This window comes from Somniosus microcephalus, chromosome 4 (genome assembly GCF_052327205.1).
Source record: "Somniosus microcephalus isolate GS21.2 chromosome 4, FLI_Smic_1.0, whole genome shotgun sequence".
Lineage (NCBI taxonomy): Eukaryota > Metazoa > Chordata > Chondrichthyes > Squaliformes > Somniosidae > Somniosus > Somniosus microcephalus.
The window spans coordinates 197,829,679-197,856,103 of record NC_140990.1 but is presented as its reverse complement, the minus strand read 5'-3'; the positions used below and the strand labels follow the sequence as shown (position 1 = coordinate 197,856,103).

The 26,425-nt window shown below is 47.7% G+C and overlaps 1 protein-coding gene across 1 annotated transcript in view; it reads left to right on the top strand.

Moving 5' to 3' along the window:
- The window catches only part of LOC147120121 (dynein regulatory complex subunit 11-like), a 368,896-nt gene that overhangs the window by 308,605 nt on the left and 33,866 nt on the right, over positions 1-26,425 (top strand). The window contains exon 15 of the mRNA XM_085985675.1: positions 8,384-8,583. Coding sequence (XP_085841801.1) covers positions 8,384-8,583 — 200 coding nt within the window. The remainder of the gene's footprint in view (positions 1-8,383; positions 8,584-26,425) is intronic.

Below are 26,425 nucleotides of genomic sequence, written 5' to 3'. Positions count from 1 at the left end.
CAAAAGTGTGAATGGGGATCACTCAAAAAACACTAAAACATTAAATAAATTTTAAAAATAAAAATCATGTATTTAAAATTAGTTAAAATTACATTAAATTAAATATTTTAAACAAAAATTAAATTTTTTGAAAAAAGTAATTAAAGTTTTTTACGGGGCTAAAAATAAACTTACCTTTTTTAAAGTATTTTTAAATTATAAATGAGTGAAAAAAAATTATTTTTTTACTTTTTTAAACTCTTATGCAGGTAAAAGCAGGCCTTACGCCTGCTTTTACCAGGTGTACGATTTTTTAAGGTTTTCAGCGGGCGGAGGTTCTGTAGAAAGCGGAACTCTCCACCCGCAGAGGCCCTTCTCCAGAGAATTCTTGACAGTTCGGAAGTGCCGGTTTTCTGCGCATGCGCTTTGCATGCCTGAAACCGGCACTTGCGAGGTCCCTACGAGTGTGTACACACCTCGTACACACCCGTGGGGGTCAGAAATACGGGCCATTATTAATAACTAGTCATGGTGCAGGTGGAATAGGTGCTCACCACAACTTTATTAGGTAAGAAATCAAGGAGAGCCAGCATGGATTTGTTAAAGGCAAATCATGTCTGAACAACTTGATTGAATTCTTTGATGAGGTAACAGAGAAGGTTGATCAAGGTAGTGTAGTAGATGTGTATGGACTTTCGGAAGGCATTCGACAAAGTGCCACACAGAGGCTTATTAAGAAGATGGAAGCCCAGGAATGAAGGGGAAAGTGGCGGTATGGATACAAAATTTTCTCAGTGACAGGAAGCAAACTGGTGGCAGATGGATGTTTTTCAGACTGGGAAGTGGTTTGTAGTGGTGTTCCCCAAGGGTCAGTTTTGGGCCCATTAATCTGCCATTTTTATTAACGACCTAGACTCGGGTGTAGGGAGCAGCATTATAAAGTTTGCAGATGATATGAAACTTGGCAAAGTAGTTGATCAGTATGAGGATAGTTATAGGCTACAGGCTGACATAGACAGGATGGTGAAATGGGCATAAGCATGGCAGATGGAGTTCAATGTTGGGAAGTGTGAAGTGATGCACTTTGGGAGGACTAATATGCAAAGGCAGCATACTATAAATGGCATGATTTTGTGAAGTGTAGATGGGCAGAGAGACCTTGGTGTCCATATACACAAATCCTTAAAGGTGGCAGGGCAAGTTGATAAGGTGGTTAATAAAGCATATATGGGTATATAAATAGAGGAATAGAATATAAAAGCAAAGAGATCATGTTAGAACGTTATAATTCACTGGTTAGGCCTCAGCTGGAGTATTGTGGACAATTCTGGGCACCACACTTCAGGAAAGATAGGGTACAGAGGAGGCTTACCAGGATGTTACCAGGGATGTGGGCATCAGTTATGAGGAGAGGTTAGAAAAGTCTCCTTGGAACAGAGAAGGTTAAGAGGTGACCTAATAGCAGTTTTCAAGATGATGAGAGGTTTTGATAGAGTAAATAGGGAAAAAGAATTCCTCTAGCGAGTGGGTCAATAACTAGAGGTCATAGATTCAAAATCATTGGAAAAAGATCTAGAGGGGAGGCGAGGAGAATTTTTTTAACTCAGAGTTGTCGGGATCTGGAACGCTCTACCTGAAAAGGTGGTGGAAGCTGATTTTAAAAGGATGTTGAACAGGTACTTGAGGATGAGGAACTGACAGGGTTATGGACAAAAAACGGAGATGTGGTACTAAGCACGACTGTTCTTTCAAAGAGTCAACACAGGCACAATGGGCCGAATGGCCTCCTTCTGTAGTGTAAGTTTCTATGATTCTATGAAATAAGATACCAGCTTTTATTGCTTTAACATAAATTTTTCAAAATGCCTTTGTTACCTCCAGGCAATATTGGATTTCAAGTGAAAGGGCTTTTCATTCAGTTTAATCCTGCATTATTAATGAAGCATTGTATTTAACATGGATTGTCATTTGCTGAGCATTCAATAAGTACGTGCTAAGACAAGGCAGTTTAAAATGTGAACATGCAGTTCCCAGCCCATGTTTTCAATGTCAGCAATATACAATTAGCGGAACCCACTTGGGACACACAATGCCCTGGGAAGAGAGCATGTTAATAATTCATTCAGAGTTCAAGGTTGGATTTCCCGCAGTGTCTCCAATGGGAATGCTAGCTATCTCAAACGGAAAACAGCCTGAACTTTCCATGCTCACTGATCATTTTAGTTAAAAAGCCAATTAACAATCTGAGATGGCTGACACTTTTGTTTATATTTAGTGTAAAGGTCAATAGCCTTTCCAACAATGGAGTACTTTTAAAAATAAAATTTATCAAATGTGATCCCAATTATCGTGATGTTACAAAGAAACATGTAAAACACCCTCAGGTGGCCTTGTTTCATGTGTGAGCCTAGATGTGGAGTGCATCACCGTTCCCTCCCAAAATCTACACATGTTGACTTTGGCCGGGATTTTCCCGTTTCCCACCCGCACGGTGCAGGGAGACCCGGTAGCCGGTGGGAAATCCGCAGCTTCCCCACACGCTGTGGAGTTTTAACTTCACAGCGTGCGTGTGACGTAATGGGTGGGTTCCACGCCGAGAAGACAGCCTGATTGACAGGCTGGCTTCCAGTCAGGTGGGGAACACTGACCAGAACACCGCAGGACCAGGTAGGTGCTGGGTCCAGGTGAGGTGGGGGGGGATCCCATCCCCCGGGGTGGGGGAATCCCCGACCCCGGGGGCATCTGATCCCCGATCTACGGGGGTGATATCGATCCCCGGGGGGGGTCCGAGCCCCGACCCCGAAGTGGGGGGGGGGGGGTCCGATTCTCGGGGAGGGGTGGCTGCTGGTAGGCGAACTTGGTGGGCCAGGAAGAGGCACTCCTGCTCCTCCCGGCCCAGAAGGATTGCTCCCCGAGGCTGTGCTTGCCTCGTTGCAGCTACCGGGAATCCTGAGCCCTGGGATTCCCGGCCGGCTGCAGTAAAACCTACACATCAGGTTAAAGCTGAGGCTTCAGGGCCTCATTATCACATTTAAAATGCCAACCCGACTCCTGGCAGTGGGCTGGCTGCCCGCCTTCCGTCCCGCTTTCGTAAAAGCTGAAAGTGGGCGGTTAGGGAGCAAGTGGGGTCGGGTTTTTGATTTTTCCAACTTTCACTTCCCCCCCTTCCCTACCCCCGCCTCCAACCCACGCATTTTTTCCTGCAAAAATTCCCAACTTGGAGTGGGAACATTGGCTACTTTTTTCCCATCACTAGCTGAATCCAATTCAAGTACTGTATAGTGTTCCAGCTGCTAACTCAACTGAGATCCACGGGGAAGAAGTGTGATCAGAGCCTTAAAGCAGCCCTGATGAATAAAAAAATGGAGCTGCAGTCTTTGGCACTACATAACTATAGGGGGGGAATTTCCTGGGGCTTAGCGGGCTAGATCGGTGGCAGACCGGGTGGGAACCCGCCGCCATGTGTATTTACCAAATGTCAGGTCTGTCAGTGCTGAGCAGACCCGACACACAGCTGCGGGGGAGGAAATTAAGGTCTTTTTGACCTTATTAACAGAGCATTAAGAACTATCTTCAGCTCACCTTCAGAGTTTACCAGGTCGCCAACGGGGCCACGCTGCTCGGGGATCACGTCAGATAAACAGTTTGGGAGTTGAATGGCCATTGAATCATCTCATTACTTGACAGCTGAAAATGTTCTATAAAAGCTCCCCCCTCACAGCTGTTCACTTTCCAAGCTCAGAAGTTGTTGCTTACTGCATTTGGAAGACAGATTGAGCTTTATGCAGGTTGCAAGTGTTTGGAGCAAACTCTCTATCCAGTGTTACCTCATTGGAACAACGTCTCTCACCATTGATAAATTGCTTCTGCCATCTCAAGTTCACCTGCCATCTATTCCATCAGCATCAGTGCCCTTGAAACTATTTCACCTTGGTCCTCAGAATCCCACCATGATCAGCCCCAACACCAGCAACACCAGCAACACCAGCACCTCCAACAACAACACTAACCGTCTCTGCAATCAACTAATGCTGCATAGGACACAGGGCATCAGCACCCGACCACATTGCTGCCCGGGAGGTCAGGGATGGCCTCACCATGGCCAGATTTACTTCACTTGATGCTGTACACTCTGGCTGCCACATGATGTGTCAGGTTGGCAGCATCCCACACCAACACCATAAAGCATCCCTACAATGCCCAAGCCATTTGTTTCACACTCATCACCATTGCGGGGGTACCGTTATGTCTCACCATTCACTGTAACTCACTACGCCACTCCCAAAGGTGCACACAAATCTGTCCAAGAACGCAAAGTGTTGAAAATAAAAGTTTCAATGTTTGACACCACATTAACAGAAACTTTACATGAACATTGCCTAAAACACCCAAGTGCCTACCCTTGTGTGTTGTTAGTTGGTATGATTGGACTAGGATGAGAGTGAGTGTGAGGGGTGCCTAGTGAGATGTGGAAGTGATAATGTAGATAGAGAGGGATGGTTGGAGGTGCAAGGTAAGTTGGTGTGCGTAAGGATGTGCAGGAGTAGGATAGGGAAGGCAGAGTGATGGGGATGTGATGAGTGACACAGCAGAATGAGGTTGAGTGTGGCTTTGTACTAATATTTCGTGATCTACTGAGATCATTGAAAAGTTTGCTCCATTGCAGCCTGGTCCTCCTGACGACATCCCTGCTTGAGTCCTCCTGTGCAATATGCAACCAGGCTACATTGGTGTCCTGGGGAGGTCTCTTCCGCCCATTGGAAGGGAAGAGAACCTCCCTGCATGCTGTGACTCCCTTCATAAGCCTGGCTGCAGCCATGCACCTCTGTGCAGTGCTTGTCAGTGTTTACAGCACCTCAATGCTGTAGAACACTGACAGCACAACTGTCAAAATCAATTTGCGCATGGTCCCTTTAAGGAAACCGGCTAATGACGCGTCATCAAGTGACGTCATCAGACCCGCTTCCTTCAATTGGCTGGCAAACACGCTGGGTAGGCTTAACAAGCCTAATCACGGTAAAATTATTTTGGACAGCGGACTGCAGCCAGCAGCGAAGTGGGGACCCACCACCGACATCGCCCACCATGAACTCGCCGAGGTTGGTAAAATCCAGCCCATGGAAACAGTCCACCACCTCCACACAACAGTGGGAAATCTCAGTAGATGAGCAGTCCAATGGCAGCAGTGTATTGTAGTACAAGTTAGTATGATGCGGGTTTATGTTTGTAATTTCCTCGTGCTGAGCTACCATAATCAATTTGCAGGACCTTTTGGGGGAAGATAAAAGAATATAGACAAATAGAAGAAATGGAGAGCAGGTCACCAGGTTGCTCTTGTATCTAGGGAGATAGCTGGTAGGGGGCATTAAGGTTGATTCCCTAATCGAACACTTGCAGGGAGCACAAGTTGAGAAATCATCAGCTTGCAGCCCCTGCTTTTCCATCCATTTAAATGAATGGATGGAAAATCATAGAACCATAAAGGGAGGTGAGGATGACTGGATCCAGGAGGTAAGTGCCTTTCCACTTACTGCTGGATCCTGCTTATCTGCTTCGCCCACCGCCCCACCCCCACGATCGGACACCCACCACCCCCCGACCCTTCCGATCTCCTCCACGAGACCTCCAATCTCACACCCCGATCCATCCGATCTCCCCCTGCTCTGGCCTCCGGACCCCAATCTCCGATCTTCATAATGTCCTCGGCTCAGGATTCCCAATCTTCCTCCCCCTGCTCCAGCCTTCCCAATCTCCCCTGACTCAGGACTCCCGATCTTCCTCCCCCTGCTCCAGCCTTCCCAATCTCCCCCGGCTCAGGACTCCCGATCTTCCTCCCCTTGCACTGGCCTGCTTGATGTTCCCCGGCTCAGGACTCCCTAGCTTCCTCCCTCTGCTCCGGCCTCCCTAATCTCTCCCTGCTCAGGACTCCTGATCTTCCTCCCCCGGCTCAAGACTCCCGATCTTTCTCCCCCTACTTCAGCCTCCACGATGTCTCCCAGCGCACAACTCCTGATCTTTCCTATAATGGGGCATCCAAAACTGCACCCAATACACTAACTGTGGCCTAACTGATATTTTGTATAAATTCATCATTACTTTACTCTTGTACTCTATGCTCTTACATATAAATTAGGAACGGGAGTAGACTATTCAGCTCCTAGAGCCTGATTCTGCCATTCAAACAGATCATGGCTGATCTGTACCTTAAATCCATTTACCCGCCTACGATTCATCTCCCTTCATACCCTTACCTAACAAAACTCTATCAATCTCAGCCTTGAAAATTTCAATTGATGCAGCATCCACAGTCTTTTGGGGGCAACAGTTCCAGATTTCACTGCCCTTTTTGTGAATCATAGAATCATAGAAATTTATGACACAGAAGGAGGCCAATCAGCCGATCATGTCAGCGCTGGTCAAAAAAGAGCTATCCAGCCTAAGCCCACTTTTTAGCTCTTGGTCTGTAGCTTTGCAGGTTACAGCACTTCAAATGCATATCCAAGTACTTTTTAAATGTGAGGGTTTCTGCCTCTACCACCCTTTCAGGCAGTGCATTCCAGACCCCCCACCACCTTCTGGGTGAAAAGATTTCTCCTCAATTTCTCCCAAAACATTTCTAATCCTTCTACCAATTTAAATCTATGCCCCCTGGTTATTGACCCCTCTGCTAAGGGAAATAGGTGCTTCCTATCCACTCTATCTAGGCCCCTCATAATTTTACACACCTCAATTAAGTCTCCCCTCAGCCTCCTTTGTTCCAAAGAAAACAACCCCAGTCTATCCAATTTATCCTCATAGCTAAAATTCACCAGTCCTGGCAACATCCTCGTAAATCTCCTCTGTACCCTCTCTAGTGCAATCAATTTTTTCCTGTAATGTGGTGACCAGAACTGTACGCAGTAGTCTAGCTGTGGCCTAACTAGTATTATACAGTTCTAGCATAACCTCTCTGCTCTTATATTCTATGCCTTGGCTAATAAAGGCAAGTATCCTGTATGCCTTCTTAACCATCTTATCTACCTGTCCTGCTACCTTCAGGGATCTGTGGACATGCACGCCAAGGTCCCTCTGTTCATCTACACTTCTCAGTACCCTATCATTTGTTGGCCCGTAATTTCCGATAGGAGGCTTCCTGCGTGCGGATGCCTCCTATCAGGAAAAAATCTACACACTTACCTGAGGGCTCCTGAGGTCCGGACACTTCCGCTCCTGGGCCTTTCCACAGTCGAAATGTGCAGGGCCCACGTATCCCAGGGGCGCATGCGGTTCACAAGCATCCCTAGGATCACATGGGCCAGGCGAGCCAATGAAAGAAGGGAATCTCCCTTTATACTTTTGACAGATAGACCTGTCAAAAGTATGAATGGAGATCACCCCAAAAAGATATTAAAACATTAAATACATTTTTAAAAAACCATCACATTTTTTAAATGAATTAAAATTACATTAAATTAAATATTTTAAACAAAAATTTAATGTTTTGAAAATAATAATTCAAGTTTTTTACAAGGCTAAAAATAAACTTACCTTTTTTAAAAGTATTTTTAAATTATAAATGAGTGGAAATGTTTTATTTGTTTAAACCTTTTAAAATTCTTATGCTGGTAAAAGCAGGCCTTACGCCTGCTTTTACCAGGCGTAAGATTTCGAAGGGTTTTCAGCGGGCAGAGGTTCTGCAGAAAGCGGAACTCTCCCCCCCGCAGAGGCCCTTCTCCAGGGCAGGCGTCCGATCTGTCAAAAGCATTCTTGACAGATCGGAAATGCCGGTTTTCAACGCATGAACTTCACATGCCTGAAACCGGCCTTTCCGATGTCCCTACGGGTGTGTACACACCCGTAGGGATCGGAACATACGGGCCATTGTGTAGTCCCTTGCCTTGTTAGCCTTCCCCAAATGCATTACCTCACACTTCTCTGGATTGAATTCCATTTGCCAATTTTCTGCCCACCTGACCAGTCCATTGATCTCTTCCTGCAGTCCACAGCTTTCTTCCTCACTATCAACCATACGGCCAATTTATGTATCATCTCCAAACTTCTTAATCATGCCCCCTGTGAAAAAATGCTTCCTGATTTCACTCCTGAATGGCTTAGTTCTAATTTGAAGATTGTGCCCCCTTGTTCAAGATTCCCCCACCAGAGAAAATAAATTCTCTGTATCTACCCTATCAAATTCCTTTATCATTTTAAACACCTCAATTAGATCACCCTTCCACTTCTAGTTCTTCAAACCTTTATGTTTAAATGTCATGCTTGGATAAGGAATTCTATACAATAAAATGGAGTAGAAGTAGTTTGTATATATACATCAGAATTTTATGGCTGAATCAAAATTATACTTGAATCGGGGTGAATTTATGTGGAGTGCAGTGTCCCTGATCAAGTCCCTGTGTTCCTTTTGCAGGTTCCCAGGCTGTCCATGAGAGAGCTCCTTTGGTGAAGTCTTTGCTGTTGGCAGGACCATCTGGAGTTGGAAAGAAAATGCTGGTCCATGCTCTCTGTACGGAAACTGGAGCCAACCTTTTTAATTTGTCCCCAAATAACATTGCAGGAAAATATCCGGGCAAGATTGGCCTCCAAATGATGATCCATTTGGTCTTTAAGGTAAAGTGTCAAATTTACAAACAGAAAGAGTGGATTCTGTCGAACGCATAAAGAATGTATAACAATAAATTGTGCAAGACCTCGGTGCACCTGCATTTTTCCAGTGTGGGTGGCTGTGTGTGAGGCCTTGCCTACGGTGCAAGATCTCATAAAATTTACCCCATATTTGGTATCGATTGGATCCAATATTCATCCAACTTAATCCTGACTTAATGGGGCAGTAATTCCTCCCCAAACGCGTGAGTACGGAAGGGGTACTCACGCGTCTGGCCGGAGGAAATGCCGGTTTTCAGCATGCACAGCGCATGCGCTGAAAACCGGCATTTCCTCTCCTCTAACCCAAGAGTTGAGGCTAGTGCGTGCGCTGTAGGGGGCAGCGTGTGCGTCTTGGATTTCCTCTGTTTTGGGGGATTTGCGCATGTGTAAAGGCCTCCGGTCTTTACGCTTGTAAAAAGCTCACGTAAGTATTTATTTTTACAGGTAAGTGGTGTTTTAGTGCAATTTAGAATTTTTTTTTCCACAGGTTTATTATTTTAAAGAATCTAAAATAAGGTAAGTTTAGTTTTAGACCCTTTTTATTAAAAATTTATTTTTTTCAAAAAAAAAATTTATTGTTTAAATTTTTTAAAACTTATTTATACTTAATTTAATGATTGGGATGTTTTTTACATTTTTATTTAAAGTTTAAATAGTGTTTTGGGCCCCCATAGTTTTCATGAGTTTGACAGTTCTTACTCTCAAGCTCATGAATGAACCTTCCGCTCCCCTGATTGGTTGTACAGTGCTCACCTGATCCCAGCCGGCACATCGCACTAACTACGCCGCTGGATCAGGTAAGCACTGCGCGCTGACATCTGAACCGGGCCTGTGACAGGAAATGCAAGCAGGCCCGGGCTTCAGATGTCAGCGCGCAGGGTGAGTGCAGATCGGGGGCTTACACGCGCGGCAAGCCCCCGACACCAAGTTCTGGGCCAATAACTTTCCCCTGTCTCTCTAACTTTTTTCACATGTTTTGCCCTTCCCTCCCATGTTTTTCCTTTCCTCTCTGGAAGGAACTGACAGTGCTGGGAAATAGTTCCAAAGGTACTAGCTGCCTTCCAGTACTTCTCACCCAAGCAGTCAATCTTCACATTTGAGGACCCCCCCCCCTCCCCAAGCAAAATCTCTCTGCAAATATTGAAGCAGTTCTGAGGGCCCCTGTCCCACATTCCAAAAGACAGTTTCCGCTACCCAGAGGAAAGCAGTGTTAACATTTGAAGAATTTTTTTTTAATTTACACCAACAGAAATTATATGCTAATCACAGAATCACAGAAACCCCACAGTGCAGATAGAGGCCATTTTGGCCCATCGAGCCTGCACCGACACATATCCCACCCTATCCCCGTAACCCCACGTATTTAATCCCCCTAACACTAAGGGTCAATTTATCATAGCCAATCAACCTAACCCGCACATCTTTGGACTGTGGGAGGAAACCGGAGCACCCGGAGGAAACCCACGCAAACACGGGGAGAATGTGCAAACTCCACACAGTCACCCGAGGCCGGATTCGAAAGACACTGTGCTGACAGCATGTGGTTTTCCCGACCCCAAATAGACAAAGATCTGATTACCAAATCGGATTATTTCCAAGACCCACTAGGATACTGTTGCCAAATATAGGTGGTCAGTGCACTTTGTTTGGAAACCTATGAGCCAGACCGTGAGTATTTGAAGCAGGGTATTTAACTTTGGGGCTTTTACAGCAGAGACTAATCATATCCTTATCTAATGTCCACATCCATATATTTTTCTACAGGGCTTATTGGATGTAATTAGGAATAGAAAATGTGGCTAGTTTTCCCCTTCCTAAACTAGAGATGCTGAGGCTAATTGTAACATCCTTAATGATGGATGCCTGACACCAGCTGACTTGCCACGAATGGGGATTGAACCTAGGATCTTCCTGGACTGGTTATATCTTTAGAACCTCTGATTAATTTGCAGTATTTCTAGCACAAGCAAATAGTACAAATTGTAAAGTTTTGGAGGATTTTTCCCTAAAATGTAAATTCTCTGTAATTAAAAATCAAGTGTTGCTTTGTATCAATCTGCTGATTCTCAGAGGCTCAACTTCCGAACTGAAAAGTTAAAGTTAAAAAGACTGAAGACTAACAAATCCCCTGAACCACAATTCTAGGGTTTTAATGGAGACTACGGAGGAAATTTGCAGGGCACTGGCTATTGCCACGAAAGAATCATTGGGCACTTCTTTCTTTGTGTTTCCTCATATCAGGCAGCATTCTATTAGAATCTGAGCTGTACCCTCTCTGTTGACTCAACATCCTTCCCATAATGTGGAGCCTAAAACAGCACACAGTACTCCATCTGTGACCGTGCTATGGTTTTACATAGATTCACCATTACATTGCAATTTTTATATTCTATTAGGGAAAAATTCGGTTGATTTGCGCCTCCCGCTAGCGCCCTCTTAGGACTTCCAGCAGCGCCCCGCCTCCCTCTTGGGCCGCTACCAGTGAATTTTGGGTGCAGGGGCGCTAATTTTTAGTGCATCAGCGAAGTTAGCGCCCCAAAGGGGGCGCGACCCAATTTTTCCCCTAATACCTCCGACTTTAAAAACCCAGTATTCCATTAGCTTTTTAATGGTTTTATCCATCTCTGGTGCTGCTTTTAATGTCTCGTGAACCTGAAATCACAAATCCCTCTGCTCTTGCACATCACCCAGCTTTCCCCCTTTCAAAGTGTAATTATTACTTTTTTAACAAAATGTACCACCTTGTAGGAATTAACGAATTCTTACGAATAACTGAGATCGACACCAGAGAACAATTAAACAGGTCTTTACTCAACAGAGATGTCACGAGGACTGCCTGGGCGGTCCCGTGGTTTGCAACGTGATGTCATCGCGTTTGCCCGCGTTTTCCCGTGCTCTTAAAGGGGCCACGCCCCGTACATGCAAACTCTATATACAAAACACAGTAATGCCTAACACAATGGTACAGGTTTAGGCTGGTGTTAGAACATCGTTAAAGAGAATTATATACAGTTAGCCAGAGTCATTCAGTGGTTCTGCCACATGCGCCCCCCCAGAATTCGTTTTAACGGACAAAGTCAAATGGTGAGGGGGTCTGACGAGCCTGTCAGAACGACTCCTGTACTCTCGAGGCGGAGGCTGCAGGGTGGCTGGCGGTCTGGCGGGCGGTCGCACTCAGTCTGCCGTAACTACGATGGGTGGCCGACCCCGTCTCGGCGGCTGTGCTGTCTCGACGGGGCGGTCAAGATCCAAATGTGCTGGCTTTAAGCGGGCGACCGAAATGTGGTTCGGTTTACCACCGACATCTACCGTGAAGGTTTTGTCCCCTGCTTCCAACATGTGGAAAGGACCGGTATATGGGGCCTTGAGCGGATCCCTATGTGCGTCATGGCGAATAAAAACGTATTCAGCCTTGTGAAGCTCCATGGGAACGTGTGACCTCTGCAGCCCGTGGTGCAAAGTGGGCACCAGTGCGAAACATCTGGCTGCTTCTTGATGACTAGCAAGCTGGGCAGACGCGGTCCAGGGCTCCGTCAATGTTGGTAGGAAATCCCCTGGGACTCGCAGCGGCTGACCATACACGAGTTCCGCTGATGAAGAGTGAAGGTCTTCTTTGGGGGCCGTGCGAAGACCCAACAGGACCCGCGGTAGTATGTCTGCCCATCCAGCGTCCTGGAGGCTGGCCCTCAGTGCGACTTTCATTAAGCGGTGGAAGCGTTCGCAGAGGCCATTCGCCTGTGGGTGGTAGGCTGTGGTGCGGTGTAATTTGACACCGAGTCCTTGGGCCACTGCATTCCAGAGTTCGGAGGAAAACTGTGGTCCCCTGTCCGACGAAATATCTGTGGGCACTCCGAAACGGGCAATCCAGGAGGAAATGAATGCCCTGGCCACGTCCGCCGAAGTAGTGGATGACAGGGGGACCGCCTCTGGCCATCTGGTGGTGCGGTCAACCATGGTCAGGATGTGTGAAAAGCCATGGGATGGTGGGAGTGGTCCTACCAGGTCCACGTTGACATGGTCAAAACGTCGCTCCGGAACTGTGAAGGTGGCCAACGGAGTTTTGATGTGGCGCTGTACCTTGGTCTTTTGGCAGACCACGCAGGTGTTGGCCCAGTCGCGGACATCTTTATGCATGCCATGCCATACAAATTTTGCTGACATCAGTTTCTGAGAGGCCTTCATTCCAGGGTGTGACAACCCATGTATGGCGTCGAACACTTTGCGGTGCCAGACGACCGGCACGATAGGGCGAGGATCCTGTATGGAGACGTCACACAACAGCATGGTACCTGCCGAATGGAACTTGACGTCTGCCAATTGGAGGCCAGTGATGGCCATTATGTAAGCTTGGACTTCCAGGTCTGAGGCTTGGTCCGCTGCCATGAGAGCGTAGTCGATGCCCAAATGAACCGTATTGACGAACGCGCGGGAGAGGCAGTCTGCCACCAGGTTGTCCTTACCGGCCACGTGCCGTATATCCGTGGTGAATTTGGATATGTAGGTCAGTTGACGCTGCTGTCGGGCTGACCACGGTTCGGCGATCTTGGACATTGCAAAGGTCAGCGGCTTATGGTCCACAAAGGCGGTGAAAGGATGTCCTTCCAGAAGGAACCGAAAATGGCGGATGGCCAGAAAAAGGGCGAGCAACTCCCGGTCGAACGTGCTGTATGCTCTCTCGTTCTGCTGTAGTTGACGGCTGAAGAATGCCAACGGCTGCCACGTCCCGTTCACCCACTGTTGTTGCACGGCACCGACTGCGTAGTCCGACGCGTCGGTGGTGAGGGCGATGGTGGCTCCTGGCAGCGGGTGCGCCAGCATAGTCGTGTTGGCTAAGGCGCTTTTGGTGTCGGCAAACGCTCGGGCCATGTCATCCGTCCAGTCTACCGGGTTCTTGCCAGTCTTGCCCTTGAGGGCCTCGTACAGGGGCTACATGAGTAGTGCCGCCTTAGGCACGAAACGGTGGTAAACGTTTACCATGCCTAGGAATTCTTGCAGGGCCTTTATGCTCTGCGGGCGTGGAAAGGATGTCACCGCCTCTACCTTCGAAGGTAAAGGAACCGCTCCCTCTGAGGTGATGCGATGCCCCAGGAAGTCGATTTGGTGTAGGCCAAACTGACACTTGGCCGGGTTGATAATCAGGCCGTGTTGGCTGAGGCGTCGAAAAAGGGTGCGTAGGTGACAGGTATGTTCTTCCTTAGTAGGACTGGCAATTAGAATGTCATCCAGGTAGACGAAGAGGAACTTGAGGTCCCGCAGCACGGAGTCCATCAGGCGTTGGAAAGCCTGGGCGGCGTTCTTTAACCCAAACGGCATTCTTAAAAACTCGAAGAGGCCGAATGGGGTGATGACTGCGGTCTTCTGGACGTCTTGTGGATGAACTGGGACCTGGTGGTAGCCCCGGACGAGGTCGACTTTAGAGAACACGGTGTTCCCTGCCAAATGGGCAGAGAAATCCTGGATATGGGGGATCGGGTACCGATCGGGAGTGGTGGCGTCGTTTAGGTGTCGATAGTTGCCGCATAGCCGCCATCCGCCGCCAGGCTTCGGGACGATATGGAGGGGTGAAGACCAGGGACTATTCGACCGGTGAATAATCCCTAACCATTCCATGTTTGCGAACTCCGCAATTGCGACCGCCAGCTTGCCAGGTTCCAGGCGCCGGGCCTGCGCGTAGACCGGGAGGCCGTTGGTGGTGATGTGGTGTTCCACGCCATGTTTCATGGCTGTGGAGGAGAACGTGGGTCTTGTCAGGTCGGGGAATTCACCGAGCAGGTGAGCGAACTCATCAGGAGTCGGGAACGCACAGGAGATGGTGCGTGACGTAGTGTTACTGCGGTAACACGGAAGAGAATGAAAAGTTGCTGCGTTGATCAGCCGCTGGTTCCTGACGTCGACCAGGAGGCTTTTGGCGCACAGGAAATCCGCACCGAGGAGGGGCTGGGAAACTTTGGCCGTAACAAAATTCCAGTGAAAACGTTGCCCCCCGAGGCACACCTCCACTCGCCGTCTGCCGAAGATCGGAATTGCTCCGCCATTGGCCGCTTCAAGGGTGGGGCCGTGATTCCCCGTCTGCACATCGAGGGCGGACGCGGGTAAAATGCTGCACTGCGCTCCGGTGTCGCACAGAAAACGACGACCGGAGAGAGTGTCGGTGATGTACAGCAATTTTCCCGCGTTGCCGACCGCCATCGCGGCCGCGAGGTGCCCGTTAGACCCGTTCCTCGGTGGTCGCAGTGTCAGTTGTTTTTTTGGGGGGAAAACTGCAGGAAGGGCGGCAACGCTTCGCCTTCACGCCGAACTGCACGTGGTAGAAACACAGTCCAGCAGGCTGACAAGCTGGGGCGGTGTCTGCGGGGGATGTGTGCCTCGTGGCGGCACACTACTGCCGAGTTACAGTGAAAATTTTGTCAGCCTCCGCAGCGAGTGTTGCGCAGTCTTCAACTTCAGATCTGGCCAGGGCAGCTTGTACCTGTTCAGGCAGTTGGCTGAGGAAAATCTCGCGGAATAGGAAACATTCCCGTTCTGAGCCCAAGAGTGTGAGCATTTGGCTCATCAACTCTGAAGGCTTGGAGTCCCCGAGCCCGGGCATAGCGAGTAATCAACGGGCGCGCTCCGATTTCATGAGCCCAAAAACCTGCAGTAACCGCGCTTTGAGGGTTTCATACTTGCGCTCCGTTGGGGGGTTTTCGAGGAGGCTGACAATCCGAGAGGCGGTAGAGCTGTCGAGTGTGGAGACCACATAAAGATACTTGGTCTGATCCGCATCGATGTTCCTCAGGGCGAACTGGGCCTCGACCTGAATAAACCACGAGAGCGCTTGCTGCTCCCAGAACTGCGGTAGCTTCAGCGAAACGGCGTTAGCTTCCATGCTGTGCTCTTCTTTTGTGAAAACGTTCAGAAAAACAGGGTCACCAATGTAGGAATTAACGAATTCCTACGAATAACTGAGATCGACACCAGAGAACAATGAAACAGGTCTTTACTCAACGGAGATGCCACAAGGACTGCCTGGGCGGTCCCGTGGTTTGCGACGTGACGTCATCGCATTTGCCCACGTTTTCCCGCGCTCTTAAAGGGGCCACGCCCCGTACATGCAAACTCTATATACAAACCACAGTAATGCCTAACACAATGGTACAGGTTTAGGCTGGTGTTAGAACATAGTTAAAGAGAATTATATACAGTTAGCCAGAGTCATTCAGTGGTTCTGCCACAACCTCACATTTAGGGACATTGAATTCCATTTTTATGCCATTACACCATCTTATCATTATCCCCTTGCAGCTTCCTTTGGTCCTCAAAAAATATTTACTATGCCTCCTACTTCAGGATTATCTGAAAATTTGGCCACCACTCCCTCTGACCCTATATCCGAATTATTGATGAGCACATGGAACAGAAGCGGCCCTAGAACTGAACCCTCTGGGACATAGCTGCACACTTCCAACCACACTGAGGAAATGCCCTTAACTCCTAACACAACTTCATTACTCTGAAATAATAAATAATTTTCCAGAGTGCTGGGAATAAAAACAATAGGGAGGTGTGTCCTTGACTTTCAGTCCTCACAAATAAGGGGGTTAATCCTCTCTTTTGAAATTCATACATTGATTTTTTTCCCCCCTCATTCACTTTACCTCCATAACATAATTATTGATTATCCAAGCTTTGAATATGTTTACATACAAACATTAATTTAACTGATACCTCATAATGCCAATACTTGTGTAGATTGTGTGAAATCAATCACATTTAAGAAACTACCAGAAAAGTGAAGAGTTCAGGGAAAATCTGTTTGTTGCTCTCAAATGCACACCCATGTCCAAGTTAAAGACTGTTCTAGATGGAATGCAAATGTTAAGAAATCTTTCCTTCACATTAACCAAGCATCAAACTCCCACTTAAAACCCGCATAATTCAGCTCCAACGTTACAGTCCGATGATACAGATTTCATAACTTCTTGGCAGGACACATTAACATTGATGTTTTCACAGTGTATTTCTGCCTAGGGTCAGCTTTTTCCCTAATTTTTTTTGTGTGAATTTTGTGCTATCATAGTGTTAGCATTAGGGAATGGAACAATTTCCTATTTCATGCAGTTGGTGTCGGGTGTGGCACATTTGGAATCACAACACAGCTCCCTTTTTGTGCTGTGGTCATTAGCAACTAGTTTTCCAAACTCATCTCACATGAGAACCCCACAGTCAGCAAATAGAATACAGATGATTTGTGTACCATCAACCTGGACTGAATTTAACCTTCAGCCTCAGAGGTCAGATCCTGGGATGGGGGGACTGTCCTATGAGGACAGCTTTGTAGTGTATGTACTTTGCAGAAGGAACTATATTCTGCAGCCCCTGTATACTGCAGTACCAGTAGTGACCACCCCTGTATATAAGCCTGTGTAGTAACTTTGCATAGTTAGTTCCCGTTTGTCTCCACTCAGTAAAGCCCTGTTATAACCAACTCCTGCAGTCCGTGTCTCAATTACACACCGACATAATACTGGCGACGAGCAGATCCGAACTTACCTACAGTCTGCAACACCACATGGGGATCCATCCCTGAAGCGAAGTTGTCAGAGGTCGAGGCCAGAAGGAAGAAAGAAAAAAATAAAAAAATAAAAAAATAAAACAATCAGAAGAAACGGGCGTCGACCGTGGGCAACCGCCTCTGATTCATCGGAGTGAAAGATTTGCAGGAGAGGCTGTCGAGAGCGGGGCTTGGTTATCCTGTCGATGGTGTTCCAGCTAATCGGGCTGGTGGCAGGTAGTACACTGAGCCTTCCTGGGCTGCGGCAGGCTAGAGCTTGATTGGGTGGCTTTTCAACGGGGCCGAGCAGCGTTGTCGGGAAGAGAAGAGAGAGAGAGAGGGTGGAGCACACAGGGCGCGGCCGGTGCTACTAAGCCGGGCAGCGTACAGACCCGAGAAAAGGGAGGAAAGTGTCCCGCAGGGTTGCTCCGACGACGGGGAAATAAAAGAAATTAGAAGCGCAGAAAGCCGCGAGGAGCTGCAGTTTGCCACGGGAACCGCGGAGAGCGGCATTAGCAGCAGCGCGGGGGGAAGTGCGCGAAGACCATAGGGCGTCGCCATCAAGGCATAAAACGCCAGCAACAGCGCTAGCAGCAGCGGAGAAGACGGAAAGCGCGGGAGGCGCCATTTTGTTAAATCGGGGAAGAAGGCAAAGCGCGGGAGGCGCCATCTTAGATTTCCAAGATGCCGAAGACTGGCAATATCACTGCCTTCGATAATGCAATAGAAGACTGGACCACATATGTGGAAAGAGTCGAAGTATATTGCGAGGCAAACGAAGTAGCCGATGAGAAAAAGGCATCGGTACTACTAAACTTAATGGGCGCAAGAACGTACGGCCTATTGCGGAACCTGATTACTCCAGCCAAACCGATGGCGAAGAGTTTTAACGAAATTGTTGATATCCTACAGGAACACCTAAATCCTACACCGCTGCTGATAGCAGAAAGATTTAAATTCCACAGGAGAAATCAGCATAAAGATGAGAGCAATGCTGATTACCTTACGAAACTACGCAAGCTATCAAAGCACTGCCAGTTCGGAGCAGGATTGACAGATACTCTACGGGACAAATTTGTCTGTGGACTCCTGAGTGAAGGAACCCAGAAGAGGTTACTCTCAGAGAAAGAGCTGACGCTAGATAAGGCATTCAGCGTGGCAGTATCGTACGAAGCAGCAGCAAGGGGAGCTGCGGAAATATAGCAAAAGCCACAAGAATACGGCACCCACGAAATGACACGGGGATTTGAAAAATGTTATCGCTGCGGCAGAACAACCCATGACCAGAAGGACTGCTGCTCCAAGGACAAAATATGCAGGCAATGCGGAAAGATGGGACACATTGCACGAGTTTGCAGGTCTGGGAAGAAGACTAACGACAACAAAAAGGCTACTAAGGAACAGTACAGGAAAGTACAAAAGATGACGGACAGTAGTTCCGAAGACCAGATGAGCGATAGTGAATCCGGGAACAAGAGACTAAGCTGTCTCAAACTTCACAACGTAATCGCAAAAGAGGATCACCGAACCATTTGGGTCACCCTCACGATAGCAGGGTCCCAAGTCAAAATGGAATTGGATACAGGATCAGCTCCGACCGTCATGAATCGACGAGACTACAAGCGGCTATTCTCACACATACCCTTGAAAGAGACATCCAATGTCTTGAAGACGTATACGGGGCAAAAAGTATACCCCAGAGGGAAAATAAGGGTGCCTATCGAATACAACGGCAAGGAAATACAGAAATTGTATCTGTACATACTGCAAGATGGTGGACCACCGTTATTGGGACGTGAATGGATCAGAAAGATAAGTTTAGACTGGCACTCCATTCAGGCACTGACGGTGGCTAGTAAAAAGGATGACGACGGCACACCTGGACGATTGTCAAAAATCTTAGCTAACGCCAAAGAGGTATTTCAACAAGAACTGGGAACTCTTAAAGGCGTAACCGCCTCGATAAAAATAGAAGAGAATGCAATTCCCAAGTTTTTCAAAGCAAGACCCGTACCATATGCAATTCGCCCAGCCGTCGAAGCAGAGCTGGAGCATCTGGAAAATGCAGGCATGTTATCTAAGGTAGACTGGAGCGAGTGGGCGACACCCATCGTTCCTGTCATGAAGAAAACGTTAAACAATAAGTCTGAGGAGCCAAGGAAGGTTCGCATCTGTGGGGACTTCAAGGTGACGGTGAACCCAGTCCTTCACACAGTACAATATCCTCTCCCGAGGATAGAAGATATTTTCGCCTCACTATCTGGAGGGAAGCGTTTTACAAAAATTGACCTAGCACAAGCATATTTGCAGATGGAGGTTGAAGAATCCTCTCGGAAGTATCTCACGATAAACACTCACAAAGGTCTTTAACAGTATAATCGACTGGTATTCGGAGTAGCATCAGCTCCAGCGATATGGCAAAGAGTGATGGAACAAGTCCTGCAAGGGATTCCGGGGACTCAGTGTTACTTGGACAACATCCTAGTGACAGGTGATGATGACAGTGAACACCTTGCCAACCTAGAGCAGGTGCTCACTAGACGAAGAGAACATGGGCTACGAGCCAATCGCCCCAAGTGCGAGTTTGTTAAGAAACAGATATCGTATTGTGGCCACGTGATTGATGAAGAGGGGTTACATAAGTCCCCTGACAAAATTGAAGCGGTAGTTAATGCTCCAGAGCCTGAAAATGTGTCGCAACTGAGGTCATTCCTCGGATTGGTGAATTACTACCATAAGTTTTTGCCGAATTTGTCCACAATTCTGCACCCACTGAACGCCCTACTACAAACTGGAGTAGCATGGAAATGGAGCGATGAATGTAAGCGGGCCTTTCAGAAGAGTAAAGACCTAATCACTTCAAGATTGGCTCACTACAACCCATCACTACCGATAAGACAGGCGTGTGATGCGTCTCCCTACGGCATTGGAGCGGTACTGTCACATAAATTCCTTGATGGTTCAGAGAGGCCGATAGCTTTTGTGTCACGCTCGTTAATTTCAGCCGCGCGTAACTACGTCCAGATCGACAGAGAGGCCCTCAGCCTGGTGTGGGGGGTGAAGAAGTTCAATCACTACCTGCACGGTCAGAAATTTACTCTACAAACTGATCATCAACCTCTTGTCTCCATTTTCAACCCTCAGAAGGGCGTCCCGATTGTAGTGTATGTCTCCGTCTACCTTTAAGAAAACCATTGTATGTAACCGTTCACCTTTAAGAGAACTATTTTAGGTGTGGCACTACTTTGTTGGCTTCTGTATACTGTAATACCGACGGTGACCACACCGGTATATAAGTGCTGTGTCAGGATTATTTGGCAGATTCGCCCTGACCTTCGAATAGTAAAGTCCTGTTTTAAGTTACTCTTGGAGTCTGTGTATTAATTAACTAAACAACCCACAGACTTTACAGTGGCGATGAGTCCGATCGTACCCTGCGGCAACAATACGTCCGAAGCAGTTAACGAGCGTCGAGAAGAGGCAACCGCCCTCGTCGTTCTGCTGGGAAAAAACTCGAGGCTGCAGAACTAGAAAGGAGAAAGAATTTAGAGACAAAGACTTCCATCAGCAACAGGCACTGACTGTCCCTTCTGCCACGGTGAGGAGTGAGCCGATCAGCACGAGAAGCAAGGCGGCCACGGTGACTGTGAGTAAGGGAAAGTAAAAAGAATAACCGGAGGATAAGGGCGGTGCACTCGACCACGGTCGAGGGGGAAAGGAGCCGGACAGAAGTCGGGTCCAGAGGCGCTGAGACTGGGGCAGCGTGGAGCAAGGAAGCCGCGGTACAGACAGGCTGGGGGACGCAACGGCGTCGTGAGACAGCTAGACCGCGACCGGCGAAAAAGGCCGGGCAGCGACCGAAGCCACGAAGCGCTGCGACCGGGAACGTAGGCGCGGGAAGAGATAAACTCAGCCGCAGCCGGGGAGGGAAGCACCGGACTGCGAGAGGGCTGGGAGGCGCGATTGGGAGCCGAGTGAGCGGGCGAAGCAGAGCCGACCAAGGGAGACTGAGCGAGAGCCAGTCCAGCGGCTGAAACTGTTCTCCGTCAACGGGGTGTACCCAGCGCCGGTAGAGCCGAGCGAGCGGGAGAGAGACAGAGCCCGAACAAGGGGAACTGAGCGAGAGCCAGCCCAGCGGCTGAAACTGTTCGCCGTCAACGGGGTGTACCCAGCGCCGGTTGCCCTGCCGAGAAAAGGGAAAGCACTGAAGCCGACGCACAGTCTGTGAACCTGAAAGCCAGCGGCCGTCGCCCGTGGGGAAAGTGTACCCCTCCCGCTAGGGAAGAAACGCGGGAAGCCGCCATTAGGCGGGGAAGAAGACAGAAGCGGGAAACCGCCATTGAAGTGGGTGGGGAGAGAAGATAAGCGCGGGAAACCGCCATTTTCGCGGGAACCGCCATCTTGGAAAAAAAAAAAAAAAAGAAAATTTAAAGAAATAATTCGTGGTGTTATCAGGAAGAGAGGAAGATGCCTAAGCATGGTAACATCAACGATTTTAATTCCGAGGTAGAAGACTGGGCCACGTATGTGGAACGCATTGAGATCTATTGTGAGGCCAATAAAATAGAAGAAGATGACAAAGCTATAACCTTGCTAAACTCGATGGGCGCGAAGACATACGGGCTCTTGAAGCATCTACTAGCACCAGCTAAACCGGCGGATCAGACTTTCGATGATATTGTGACTGTTCTGAAGGATCACTTGAACCCCACACCGTTGATGTTGGCGGAACGATTCAAATTCTATGCGAGAACACAACGGAAAGACGAAAGCAACGCAGAATACTTGGTCGAACTGCGTAGACTAGCGAAATACTGCCAGTTTGGAGGGAACCTGACAGAGGCATTGCGAGACAAGTTCGTGTGCGGATTGGCAAAGGAAGGAACGCAAAAGCGACTACTCGAAGAGAGCGACCTTACACTTGACAGGGCTGTCCTTATTGCAGCATCGCACGAAGCCGCAGCGAAGGGAACTGCAGAAATGCAGCTAAAGACAGCGGCACTCAGTGTGGATCAAATTACCTCGACAACAACAAAATGCTATCGTTGTGGGAAGACAACACACGACCAGAACCAATGCTGGTTTAAGAACCAGGAATGTAGGAAATGTGGCAAACTGGGCCACATAGCTAAGGTATGCCAGTCAGGGAAGAAGACCAACAACCAAAGGACCAACAACCAAAGGAAGCCATCACAGGAAAAGTACATCAAGGTACACAAGGTGGCTGAGAAGAGTTCAGACGAACAGAATTCGGACTCAGACCCAAACGGCCAGGAGCTGAGTAGTCTGAGAATTCACAATGTGAGTAAGGAAGCTGACCTACAAACTATCTGGGTCATGCTAAAAATAGCTGGAGTCCAAGTGAAAATGGAGTTGGACACTGGATCAGCTCTATCAGTCATAAATCGAAGGGATTACCACCAGCTATTCTCACATATACCCTTAAGAGATACCAAGTTCGTATTGCAGACATACACGGGGCATAAAGTATACCCCATGGGAAAGATAAGAGTCAAGGTGAGAGATAGGGGTAAAGAACACCCAAGAATGAACTTATACGTACTACCTGAGGGAGGACCACCACTTCTAGGATGGGAGTGGATCAAGAAAATAGACATGGAATGGCACTATCTAAAAGCCATAACGAGTGAGGACTCGGTGCAGACAATCAGCTCAGATTCTGAATCGGATGACGATAAGACCAACCCACATGTGAAAGACAAGGCTAAAATGGACTTGCCGACTAAGGTTGGAAAAACGAAGGCATGCAGAAAGGCTTATGCTCCAGAGAAGAACAAAGTTTCAGAACAGATCTCCACCAAACAACGACAGCATAGTTTGACAGAGAATTCTGAGTCTGTTCAGTTTAAGGACATATCCATGACGGAAGAACACCGAGCTCGGACTCAACTTTATTTCAAATCACGACAACAATTAGAACAATTGAGTTACCGTCTCGTACAAGAGATGAAAACAATGCAAAAGTTCTATGACACCGAATGGGAGAATCTGGAAAGACAACAGAAGCAGCTAGCTCAAGCAGAGAGCGACCATAGAGCCATCGTGACCAATCACCGATCACATCTCCCTTATGATGTTCAGGAGTTAGAATATTTGCAGAAAGAAGCAAATGAAGAGGAATCTTCAGGAAGCCAGGATTTTATTCCAGTTCTTCTCTACGACTCCTTACAAGCAGAGTTTGAGAAGTTGAAGGAACAGTATGAACAGGCCCAGGCTACAATCCTGGAGGGGGTTAACTCGGCAACCTCCGAAAAGCTAGTTTCAGTGGAAGCATATGAGCAACTAAAGGTTGAACATGAACAAGAAGTCCAAAGGCTGCAGGAAATTCTTAATGAGCTCAAGGCCAAGACAGACTCATCGGTAGAAGTTCCATCCATAGATGAGAAATTAGAGGTGAAAGACATGGCAGAACATGAAAGTCAAGATGTCCAAGAACTCATAAAAATATTGAAGGAAACCCTAACAAATATGAGGCGGCAATGACCGAGGTTCAACAACTTGAAGAACAGATTCAACTGGGAATTCTTTCAGTGGAAGAAAAGGCAACTGTAAGAAACAGAGACTGTAAGAATGGCCCCTGAACATGAGCTAGAGAGCATCAAGGCGCAACTTCTCCGAGCGCTTAAAGCCAAAGTACAAGAGGAAAAAAAGGTGAAAGCATTGGAGGAAAAGGTGGATGAAATGGAGAAGACTCTGATCCACAGGGTCCCCGTGGAAGAGTTAACGGTCAGCCAACTCCTTCATATGCTGAGAGACAAGACTCTGCAAGGGGAACCATTTGAACACGAGCTTCAATCTTCAAAGGGAAGGGGTTCGGAGCTCTCAAAAGTTTGGGGAATAGTTGAGGTTGCAACACAGATTTTACGGGGCTGTCGAAAGTACGCTGAATCACGTCAATGTGAACTACAGAATGTTGAAACAGCTGCTCCAGTAGAAGGATTGAATAGCCCGATCAATCAATCCCCGATGGAAGGGGAAGTATTGGAATCACAAATGAGGTCATTAGTGAAGGATTGGCAGGAAACCCAGGAAGAGCGGGATGAATATGAACGCATGAAGAAGTCTCTTCAGGAAAGATGTCTAGGGAGGGAACAACAGTCGGCTAACGTCCGGTTGGGTAAGGAAGAAGTAGCAGGCCCTCTCGCTAGACTAGTTCAGGATGACACTGAATATTACCATGACCTGTTGAGTGACACGGAATATTACGAGGACTTGGTCTGCCCAGCTTGTGATGAAAACTCCCAAAGTGCAGAAATCAGGATGAAGCACTTAAAGTCTAAGGAACATAGGGAGATGGTGGCGCTACAGCTGGCAGCTGATAAGAGAGCCCCGAGAGTCTCCAAGAAGCAGAAAAGAAAAAGACGAAGCAGAAAGTGATAACCATCTAAATCATTATCACTTCTACCAGATCATGTACGTGGGCCCTACGAAGGGAGCCAAATCAGTTGGCAAGTAGGAAAAATTACCAAGGCAGTCCAGCTGTTTGTAAAAGTCAGCACTGCTGGTTCAGCAGGACGGAAGTTCAAGCTGTTAAGTCAAGGGAAAGACTATTGGATGAGTCACACTAGCAATGTGAACCGGCTACACCACAGAGATGTTGTTCGGACCGAGTCAAGACCAGAGACTGAATCTGTGAACTGTTCCCGCAGAGACTGAATCTGTAAACTGTTTCCCACATAGATTATACCTGTGAATTGTTTTACATGAAGTTGAATATATGTTATGTTTAATGGGGGACTAAGTATGTTGTAAGCTAAAAAGGGAGGATTGTAGTGTATGTCTCCGTCTACCTCTAAGAAAACCATTGTATGTAACCGTTCACCTTTAAGAGAACTATTTTAGGTGTGGCACTACTTTGTTGGCTTCTGTATACTGTAATACCGACGGTGACCACACCGGTATATAAGTGCTGTGTCAGGATTATTTGGCAGATTCGCCCTGACCTTCAAATAGTAAAGTCCTGTTTTAAGTTACTCTTGGAGTCTGTGTATTAATTAACTAAACAACCCACAGACTTTACACCGATAATGACAGCACAACGGCTACAGAGGTGGTCCCTTTTCCTAGGGGCACACCAATATGACATCGAGTACAAAGGAACTAAACAGCATGAAAATGCCGATGGATTGTCGCGCCTACCGTTGCCGACGGTGGAAGAAGCACCTGCAGTGGATCCAGTGGAGATATTCCACTCGACCATAGTCGAATGTCTCCCTGTGACGAATGCAAACATAGAAAAGGAAACACGAAATGACCCGACACTCTCCTGGGTCTATGATTTAACGGTGAAGGGATGGCCAGCACATGGCGAACCACTGTTGCCAGCATTCTCGCCGAGAAGAGAACAGCTGTCAGTGTGCAGAGGAACCTTGATGTGTGGATCCAGAGTAGTAATTCCACCCAAATTGAAGGATAGAGTGCTCAATGAGCTTCATGAGGGTCATCTGGGAGGGGTAAAAATGAAGAACTTAGCCAGAGCGTTTGTGTGGTGGCCGGGAATCGATAGAGAAATCGAAGAGATGACCAAGAGCTGTACAGGATGCCAGAAGATCCAAAACGCCCCACCACAAGCCCCTCTACATCCATGGGAGTGGCCCTCATCTCCATGGCAAAGGGTGCACATTGATTTTGCTGGTCCATTTATGGACTCGATGTTTTTAATTGCGGTGGATGCACATTCAAAGTGGCCAGAGGTAATAAAAATGTCCTCAACCACCACAGAAAAAACTATCACAGTCTTACGAACCATATTCGCCAGAAATGGGCTGCCTGAACAGATTTGCTCCGACAATGGACCACAGTTTGTGTCTGAAGAGTTCCGGACGTTCTTAAAGAACAATGGTGTTAAGCATTACACATCTGCCCCATATCATCCAGCCACCAATGGATTGGCTGAGAGGTTCGTTCAAACATTCAAGAAGGCTATCAAGGCAATGTGTAATGAAGACATACCCCTACAACACAAGGTGGATAACTTCTTGTTTGCCTACCGGAATGCGACACATGCGGTTACCAACCAAACTCCAGCCATGATGTTCTTCAATCGAAGACTACGATGCCGCTTGGATTTGGTTAAGCCAAACATCAGAAGAGGTGTGGAGAACAGGCAGTTTCAGAATATGAATGAAAGGCCGACCAGGAGTTTTAAGATAGGTCAACCAGTTTTTGCCTGGGACTACCGCACAGAGGAATGGCAGCCAGGAACGATCTGCACACGGCAAGGACCTCTAATGTATACCGTGGATGTTGGAG